Raw genomic sequence first — 10,144 nt, forward strand, 5'->3', positions numbered from 1 at the left:
AAATTCTAACTTTCTATAGCACTGAAGAACCATGCCCTAAAAAAGATGGAATTACATAAAAATAATAACTATCTATATATGCACAAAAACACACGTGTGTGTATATGTGTTTGGGTATTTAACTGAAGCCTTTTTGTGTGCATGTACATGTGTGTGAGTAAGCATGTGTGTATGTTCCTAGGATATTTTTTTTCATGTTATTTTCCCATGCCAGCAATTGCTTTGCTCTTTTCTGTGTCCATGCCATTATTCACAGTTCACATTTAAACTTCTTAGAACAGCAAACAAACCAATTCTGTCTACACATGCGTATACACATGTGCACTTCAATATATGTGCTTGTGTCTACAAATCTAGATATGCACACAGTATCTCACTCGATCTCTGTTTTGTTTTACTCATACATTACACAGCAAGTTACACAGGTATTCTGTGGAAACTGGCCCCCTGTGTGAGCTGATGCTGATCCTGCTATTTGTAATACAAACACAGCCTGCATCTTCTATGCTTTGGCCTCTCTGATGTCTTGTAACATACAAGGAGGGAATAGTAGTCTATTCTATATTAAAGGTAGGAATGGATGAAGAAACTATCAGTATGGACACGCTGGTAGCTGCTTTTAGTACTTCTATGTTTCTGTAAGTGGAAGGTCCTTCTAGATATCTACACCTTACAGCTTCGTCCCACATCTGTGAAAGGCAGCGAGAGCCTTGGCATCAAAGAGTAAGACTGAGCATTTGGGTTGCAACCCATTTTCTTCAACAAAGCAAAAAGCATTTCACACGGACATCAAACTCTGCAGGTGGGATTTGGTTCCCGGTGAAGGCACGTGAATGATGATATGTCTCCTGTCCAGGGTGACTAAGCTGCTGCCACATCCCTGGAGGTCTAGCTGGACGGAGCAATGGAGCCCAGTGAATGACTCGGCTCACCTTGCAGCAGAAACCTGCATTTCATCAGATGAATCACTCTTCAGGTTCTTTTCCTGTTTTGCCTAGATTGCTCTTGATCTTAAAATCCCAACTAACATGTGTACTTCGGTGTTTCAACCAGAAAATTGTATCCCAACCTTTACATCTGCACTATAACGCACATCACGGCACACGTTGCGTGCATATATACAAGTAGAATCATTTCAGAGGGAGCTGTCTCCTTATGTATCTATTCTGTCTGCTTTAGTGTAATGAGAAAATCTACCATTTTAGTGGTAAACCTGCTAAAAATCTGCCTTGCAAATCACAGAAGAACAGTCAATCTTCATCCCCACCATACAATAAAAATTGCTTTTCTGGAAGGTTCATTTCAAACTGTTATGAAAGTTCCTGTGAATAAATCAGTTTACAACATAGGCACTGCTTTCAGCGAAGACACCGTGTCTGCCTCACATAACCAGAAGTCACATCTATCAATTAACAAACAAAATCACTTGCCACTTATTTCCAGGAAGTATCTTGCATTCATCAGCATTCGGCCTTGAGGTTTCAGTTCTAGCTGGTTGAGAAAAGTGAAAAACAAGAAAAAAAGACCAATGCAATAATTAAACAGTCATTCAAAGAAGCAACAATCATTTCAGATGACTCAAGCTATCTCCTTTTCCCAGTGGGAACTGATGAATGCCAATGAATGCTAATTTTTGGGTTGCTCATATCCATGTGGGGCAATAAGGCAGGGTAGGAGCAACCATAGAGAGGGGAGGGTAGATCACCACTTATCAAACTCCTGGAGTGGCATGATAGAAGAGATAAATGTGACTAAACTACAGAAGCTGTATGCAGGTTTTTAGACCCCATTTCAGGGCCAGCATTATCTATAGAGACAACTTGTCATTCCCAGTGGATCTTGCAAGGGGGAAGTGGGAGTACCTTGGAAAAAAACAACAGCCAACTTAGACAGGTATTTCATAGATGCTGAAAACTTTTAGAAGCTTGGTTCTGCAAGTCTAACTTCCATTATAGTCAATGTGAGTGATACTACAAGCTTACTCAGGCATTTTTTGGGCCTTCCCACTGGACCTGGAAATGCCCACCTATCTGAACCTCTGTCCAGAGGTGCCTTTGTAAATCTGGATCCACTTGCCTAGGAGTATGGAGACCTACATTCAAGGATTTCTTCAGCCTGAGAACCACAACTGTGCCTTCCTCACCCACCTCCAGCACAGCCTGAGCAAGGTTACCTTCACCTTCCAAGCGAAGCACTTCCCATGCACATAAAAGTGAGAAAAATTTTATTCTCTCCCCTCATGATCCTTGCAGGGTGAGATATCTGGGACCACCCTCTCTAGGTTGTGACTTGTATTGGGAGTGAGTGCAGAGAAGATCTCAGGAGCTGTTACTGAGCTGGGACACAACAGGACCTGGGTCTCCCAACTCCGCTTGATCTTGGGTCTGTTACACTTTCTGCAAGAAAGCAGCACCCCAGCTTATGTGCCCCCTTTTCCTCCTTACCAGGCTACTACCTCCCATGGCTTTGAAGCCTGGAGTTGGTGTGATGCTGAGTTTTTCAATCCTGTCCCTAAGTATCTCAATTTCTTCCAAGTTATGTGTTAAATGTGCACATTTCTACCAAATCTTGCTCTTAAGTCTCTTAAGTGACCAAGGTCTTTTTGACTTTTTTATTTTCTGCTTAATCCAAGCAGCTTAGCCTGAGCACTGGCATGAGAAATAAAACAACAACAACAACAAAAATATTCAGGAAATAAGTTTCTCTCCAAATGTCTTTCCACTTCATTGTTATTCATGACATGGCTACAGAATACTCCATGTTAAAGACTATTATCAAGAACTTTCTTGCTTGGACTACCAGGGAACACAATCTTATGTTTAGCAGCCTTATGAAGACTGTTACTTCAAATTTACTTGGCTATAACTCCAGTGATTTTAAAGGAGTTCCTCTGGCATAACTCTTAAGTCAGGCAACTGTGAACCAGGTACTTGATATTAGATTAAATTTTTAAAGCTGTTTCCCCAGAGCACATAAAATAATTCACATTTAGCCACTCATATCACCATTTGTCCCTAATGGGTTTCCTAAGTGAAGATTAATACGTGAGCGTGGCTCATATGAACCAGAATCCTTGCTAACAGAGGGCGGATGTTTCAGTATAACAGCAGCAGGTAACATAAACCTGCCACGCTCTTTTTTGTCTGATATGCATGGAAGTCTTTCCTTTAAGTTATACCCAAGTAGACTCAAAACATTATTCTTTGGATGGCAGGCAGTTCCTGTTGCCCTGCTGGTTACAGTCACAGCCTGGCATGGTCACAAGGCATTCCCCTACCCCACAGCAGCTCCCCATCACATCCTGCAAGAAGAGGTAATGATGCTCACCCATATCTCCGTCTTCCCGTTGCTCTTTTTGCACCTCTCTGCCAGCACCTTGAGTTCTACTGTGGTCTCTGAAACCATTTCAGCACTTTTGTCTTTGACGACGATGTGCATGACCCTGCCGTTGTTGATGTGGGCATCGAAAGTGCTGTTCCAGGGTGGGTACATGGTGGGCTTCTTCTGCACGTACACTTGGCCGTTTTCTGTCAAGAAGAAGTGGTTTGAATTGACTGGACTTGATTCTCATCTGCACTAAGGCCACCATCTCTACAGTCCCTGAGACAGATCTGTGTTATTTACCCACTTCAGGGGTAAATAACAGGTCGTCTCATTTTAGGTCGTCTCTCCTAGCAGGGTATGTAATGGATGTTGGAGTATCTTAGGATTTTATTGCGTGAAGTGAAACTTGGGATGGGATTCATCTCACTTAACTTCAGGTGTCTACAATGTGTATGCCCATATCTGAGCTGTCTGAACATTGGCTCCATTCAGAGCCAGTGAAGAGAATATAATCAATATAAATAAATGGAGTTAGGGTGTGTTCATTTGAACAAATACAGACATCTACCTTAGAAAAGATAATTTCCACCCTTGACTCCATTGACTCTATTGAGCAGACCTCAAATGTAGACTCTGACTCTATAGATACCCACTTCTAATCAGGTGAATCTCATCACAGATAACCAGCTCCATGTATCATCTGTCCCATGGCAATGCAAAATTAAACAGGTTTGCTTCAATCCACCCAAAAGCTGGATGCACTTTTGTGGTTAGGTTCAGCTGGAGCACATGTCCAGTCAGTTGGTACCTCTCAGTTAACTCAGGGATGTTTATACATGAACTGTCTTGCAGACCTGCAATCGTATCCACAGCAAAGTATAATTTTCAACCTAGCAAACTTTTCCTGCACCTCCTCTGCATGCATTAATTCCTCTTCCTTCATAGGAAGGAATGGTGAAGGGTATCTCTGAGATCTAGCTTTAGCTGGCAGAGAGTTACCTCTTTAGTTCTCTTTCAAAAGAGTCTCAGCCAGCTTTATTTATTTCATGCAGCTTATTTTATTTCATATAGCCCTGTAAATGGCTTGAATGCTTTACTCAAGGTAAATTCTATTTCACAGTTACCCCCTGCAAGTTTTCAACCCATCAGATGCCAAAGCTGGTGGAATAAGAGAATAAAAAGCAGTTAAGTGAGCAGCAGACTTGTCACTCCTGCCTCCTAAAGACCCTGCTCCTATTTCCAATAATCCCAGCCTTTCCCTCATCCTATCCAGCTGGAAAAGCATATGCAGCTGACAGCCTGGAGTATGACATGTGCTGGAGAAAATCCTTCCCTAGATGGGAGGACTAATTTAGGTTTCTGTCCTCTGCTCAGCTTTGATTTACACAAGCAGGAACTCTGAGGCTTGTATTCAGGATGGATTAAAAATGGTAAACAAGCTCCAAAGTTACTGGAGGCAGGAGAGAAGGAGAATAAAAGGACGCAGGTATTCCTGATTGTGTAATATTCATCTCAGGAAATGAGAGAATGCTTACTGGGGAGAGAACAAATATCAGGGCTGTGAGATTATGACAAAAATCTCCCTTCACCACCCTGTACACACACTGGTTTCCTAGCAAAGGGGAAACGTCTGCCAGAGCCACTGTTGTAAACTATAGTCACTGGATAAATTTAAGTTGAGAAAGTAGCTTCCTGAGGAGAGGTGTGCAGGATCCTGCAACCAATATCAACTTGTTGGCTCACTCCGCGACCCAACACCTGGCTCTCACAAAGTGGTTTTACGCTTGGTTTGATCACATAAGCTTGATTTGAGCTGCAGGCTGCTCGGACCATCAGCACTGGTCTGCACCGCAAAACTGAGCGGAGATCATTCCTGCAGCGTAAAATCACTCCTCACCCTTGTCCTGCCCCGTATGACAAGCGGTTGTGCAGCTAAATCTTAGGTTCAAATTCAGTTTCCCCCAAATTTAGAGCACCCCAACCTATGGTGAATCCACCTCTACCAGCTAAGTGAGGTTGACTTTTCACGCATGCAGATTTAGGCAATCACATACTAGGCTCAATGTCTGCAGGCTTAATTCATTCCTGTCAAGCTTGCAGATATATGTCCAACGCACTCTTTCAACAAAAGCACAATGAGACATAAAAATGAGACAAGAACTTCCCAGCATCACAGAGAACAGAAACCTCAGAAAGGACCGTTATTTCTTTGCCACATCAGTGAATCTCCACAGACGTGAAACACAGCACTTGCAAAACAAGTGCTTTTGTTTGCATTGCACTCCAAAACATATGGCTTAAATAAACAAACCCTGGAATGTGAATGAACTGGCCAATATATGGGATCAGTCACCCCCAGCACATCCCCGCTGACGTCTGTGGAATTCTGCCAGGGATTAACCTAACCCTGGCTTCCTGAAAAATAAAACAACAACTGTCTTTCCCGGGCAGCAGCTTCCACTGTAGCTGGGAGAACTTTTCCTGGAGGCTTGCTGAGTTCAAAAACAGAGCAGGATCTTTCACGAAGCAAATGTCACCAAGACAGGTGGTAAAATGACACTGGGCCAGGAGGCTCGTGAAGGCAGAAGCCATTTTTAAAGGGCAGATTTTTTTATATCTCAGAGGTGCCTATGATCTCTGAAATGTTTTGTCATCATTAATAACTTGTTATAAAACTTTTAACTATGTGGAGGTGTGTGGTTTTTTGTTTTTTAAAGATTATATCATAAAATACCAGGGTTACTTTTACAAAATAAACAAGTGGAAAAAACAGAAAGGCTGCCCAAGATCTTTCCCGAGCTTCTGAAATTTTTGAGGCTGGCTTTGCTGCGACACCCCTGCGTCACAGATGATGTGCATTACTCCCAGAACCCTGGAGACCTCCATCCCTATGACCTGTTCATCATGGCTGGTCAACAAGGGACAGCCTTTAGCATGAACCCAAAGTCAGACTCAAACTCCCTTTTTTTGGGAACCAAACATATTTGCCATCTATCACTGCCCCGTTTGCAAAAACAAACAAGCAAAAGAACAAAAAAACACTCAAACGCCTCACGCTTTGCTAATACTACACATGGTATATATCTGATCCATAATAGGACATTTCAAAAGTCCGAGCAGAGTCATCTACCCAAACAGGTCCAGCACGAGCTTGCAGGAATTTGGGACTGGGTCTGTCCTGGATTCAGCTTTGGGTTTAGGCATGTCCTGCCCTGCATTCTGCGCTCCCTGTTAGAGAGCAATCATTTTCCCTGAAGAAATCTTAATGGCCACGTGTCAGAGCACAAGGCTGGGAGTCAGGATTGTTTCCATCTCTTACCAGCTTTGCAGCTGATTCACTCCTGCTCCTTGGATTTGCCACTTCGGCAAAAATTTGGTATTAGGGCACCGATATAAATTTTTGTTGAATCCCATTACCATTGAGCAGCGAGTGCTTTGTGAAACCAGGGAGCTGGAGAGCAAACCATGATTAAAAAAATCAGAAAGCAGGGATGCAGCTATTTCAAATATACTCAGATAATGTTTGTCCTGAGACCTTCATTGCCTTTCGCCTTTTCTGAGCCTGTTTGAGCATGACAGCTCCTCGGGATGGTCATGTTGAGAGCATTTCTGGCACTTAGAGTCAGGCTCATCTCACTGAACTTCAGACATGTACCTCTGAGAGGACTAGCCTTGGAGTCAGAAAAGCCTTGGGCTTTTCTAGGGCGTGATTCATCAGGACCATTATGGATGTCTTCCTCAAGACAAGATGAATCCCACCACAGAAATCCCTGCTTGTTCCCCTGGGCTGTAATGCAAGAGTAACTGACTTGCTCAGATATCGATATTCTTGCAGAATATTGGAATTACAGGGGAGATGAATCCCACCGTGGCCTCATCTTGGCTTAGTCACCTTACGGTAAGGTTAGCCATCTACACATTTGGACACCCTCCACCAGCAGCAGATTAACACCTCCAAAGGCTGGTTCAACCCACCCTAAGAGGGGACTCTGAGATGAATCAATCTCAGGAGGTTCCGCTGCTATTGCTGACATGATGAGGAGTTCGCCTGGCTGCCCCACCATCCCTGCGCAACAGCTAGATGTTACAATTACACCCCAGCAAACAGATATCTTCTGACAGAAGGACACCGTTTTTCCTATGTTCAATAATAGAGAAAAGTTCCCCCAAACATGCTTTTTAATTTCTTGTTGGTAGAGGTATTATTACTATTATTATTATTATTATTATTATTTACTCTCAGGAGTACAAAAATTATATCCCTTAGTAGATTTGTGTTTGGTAGATGCCAGAAGATGCTTTCAGCTCTGTGTAAGACCCATAAATATAGGTCTGTTCTGACCAAATTGATTTTATTCACTTCTGAACTGACAGAGACTTCAATTTGAAGCAAACAGCCAGGCCCCACACAGACCTGAAACAGGACATATTTTCAGTAAAAAATGAGATCTTAGGGATATCTTGTTATGCAGTATTTCCTTTTGAATTTACCAGTCACCACATCTTCCAGAATCATTTAAAGTATCGTTTAAGCCAAGCTAAAGTTCAGTGTGATAAATACGGACTCTTAAAACAAACAACCAATACCCACCCCCCCAGTGAAATACTGAATTATTTTAAAATTTTAAAACTTCTTTTGTTCAAACTACTGTAACATCCTCTGGAGATTGGAGTCCTGGGGGTTTCTCAAGGTATAGAAAGGGATTTCTGAGTTGATTTAATTTTTTAAGGAATCACAGCAGCCAGGTTAGGAATTTATCAAAGATTTAAGATAAATAACAGCCAATATGAGGAATTCTCTAACACTGAAGGTCTTAATCTTCATGATTCTTGAAAAGCAGAACTGAAGAACCTTTCATCCTCTCATGGGGATTATTTTCATGCACAAGACATATAAGAAATGTTTTTTGAATGAGAACTCATCGCTGTTGTTCAATCAGGAAAAGTGTGCAACAATACGTATATCCAGACACAGAAAACAGCTTAGCGGGAAATTTCACTTTCAAACATTTTACATAGTTCAGCAATTACGCAGAGAAATTAACTCTCTCTCCAAAGACTGCGGCTGAGAGATTTGTTTTTTTTTTTTAAATTATGAAAGTTTCTGCTCCTGTTAGCTCCTCAAAAAAATAAGATAAACAAAGACAACCCTCTCAGGATACTTCTAGGACACCCAGATTTCATCTGTCTGGAGTCCCACTGACAAACCAACAGCTGCTTATAGAAAAGTGAAATGAAATACAGCTGAGCTCATCTGCTCTGTCACATGCTAGGACCTGCAATTCAGTTGATAATAACCTCGAACTGAAGACACGTATTTGTTGGGCATCATCTTAAAATCAGATTGCCTTGCAGGCAAATCCATGCCAAACCCAAACTTGCACGGTGCTGAGACACAAAAAGCACTTCACAGACCCTTATGAAGATTTACCAGTGTGCTTCCTACACACCAGAAATGACACAGTAAGACACGGACGTGTCTTTAAAAAGCTCACATGCATGTTTAATAACTCCCCGCTTACCTGACTCCACGGCTTCTTTAACCATCACAGCACAGTAAGGGTTAATCACCTCCCCCTGGGATGGCAGGTAAGGGCCACTGTCGTAGTTGGATAAACCAATACGCAGAAAGGGAGACATGACAAGTCCTGTGTCAAACAAAAGACAGGCGATATTTGGGAAAAGTCTAAAAATTCCCTTGGTTTTAACCAGCCTCTTATCTCCGTCAGACAGGGGTACGCCGGCCGTTAGTTATCCATCCGACTGGGGACTCTCTGACTTCCTCCAGTGTCTAGCGAGATGATGGACTGACCAAGCACCGCTTAACGTGCATAAGGTAGCATAACTCAGCTGTCGGCTTAACCGCGTAGCTGAACTCATCACAGGGCTGGAAGACCCGCAACAGCAGCTTTGAGTACTAGTGACTCGACGCCAGCCGTCAGGAATGAGAATGACAATACACAGCAGCCAAATCAGGACTTTCTTGGTTGCGAAAACCTCTGTTGTAATTTATGTCGAGTCACGCGTTCAAGAACTCGAATGTTATGAGAATAGAAAGGGTTTCGGGAATACAAGGCTGTTGGAAGCGTGCAAGCTGAACATGAAACTGTGAAATAACTGCGTCCTATTTATATACAGCATGGAAATGATCTCGGGCATTCAACTGCCTGGGTGCTGACCCGTATTCATAAGTGAAGCTATAAAGAGAAAATTCAGCTCATATGAACCACACTGTGTTGAGAGTGGATCAAAAAAAAAAAAATCTCAGTATAATTTTAAACAGCTGAAAGCAGAAACAGATAAAAGCAGGATGCCAGGAAACACTAGAAAGCCTTTGGGTTGGTCTTCTCTGTAGAATCTTTCAGAGCTTCCAGAGAGAAGATTTAGTGAAGCCAGAAATTATTAACTGCTGTAGCTGATGCCCATCGTCCATCTGAGCCCAAGGATTGGGATTTACTACCCAAATTTTGTGGCAACTTCTGAGCTTGTCATTCCTGGCTCCCCATCTAGTCAATGGGGAGCAAGAGGCACTTCGAGCTCAGCTGCAGATGTTTATGTCTTGGACCACCAAAGTTAAACGACATGAGTCCTATCACCAGCTGTTACTTGTCAAATATATTGACAATATATTGTTCGACTACAACAGCAAAAATTTGAATGACTTGTGGTGTGGGATGCATCCCAAGTCTCTTCTCCTTTTTATACATAAAATGCTCTATCCCAAGGGCAGCTTCTTCAGCTTCACAAGAAGATCCAGATTCATTGCTGGGAATGGCATTTTCTTACCTGTAAATGGTATTTTCCTGATAGACAAGTTCAG

At 42.5% G+C, this 10,144-nt stretch overlaps 1 protein-coding gene across 1 annotated transcript in view; it reads right to left on the reverse strand.

Annotated features, from left to right (window-relative positions):
* PRKCQ (protein kinase C theta) overlaps window positions 1–8,964 on the reverse strand; it is a gene marked incomplete at both ends in the record, with an annotated part of 46,269 nt that extends 37,305 nt beyond the window's left edge. The window contains 3 exons of the mRNA XM_082013466.1: window positions 1,431–1,491; window positions 3,328–3,527; window positions 8,847–8,964. Of these exons, the coding sequence (XP_081869592.1) occupies window positions 1,431–1,491; window positions 3,328–3,527; window positions 8,847–8,964 (379 nt within the window). The remainder of the gene's footprint in view (window positions 1–1,430; window positions 1,492–3,327; window positions 3,528–8,846) is intronic.
* Window positions 8,965–10,144: the final 1,180 nt, after the last annotated feature.

This window comes from Phaethon aethereus (assembly GCF_964289735.1).
Source record: "Phaethon aethereus genome assembly, chromosome: 1".
Lineage (NCBI taxonomy): Eukaryota > Metazoa > Chordata > Aves > Phaethontiformes > Phaethontidae > Phaethon > Phaethon aethereus.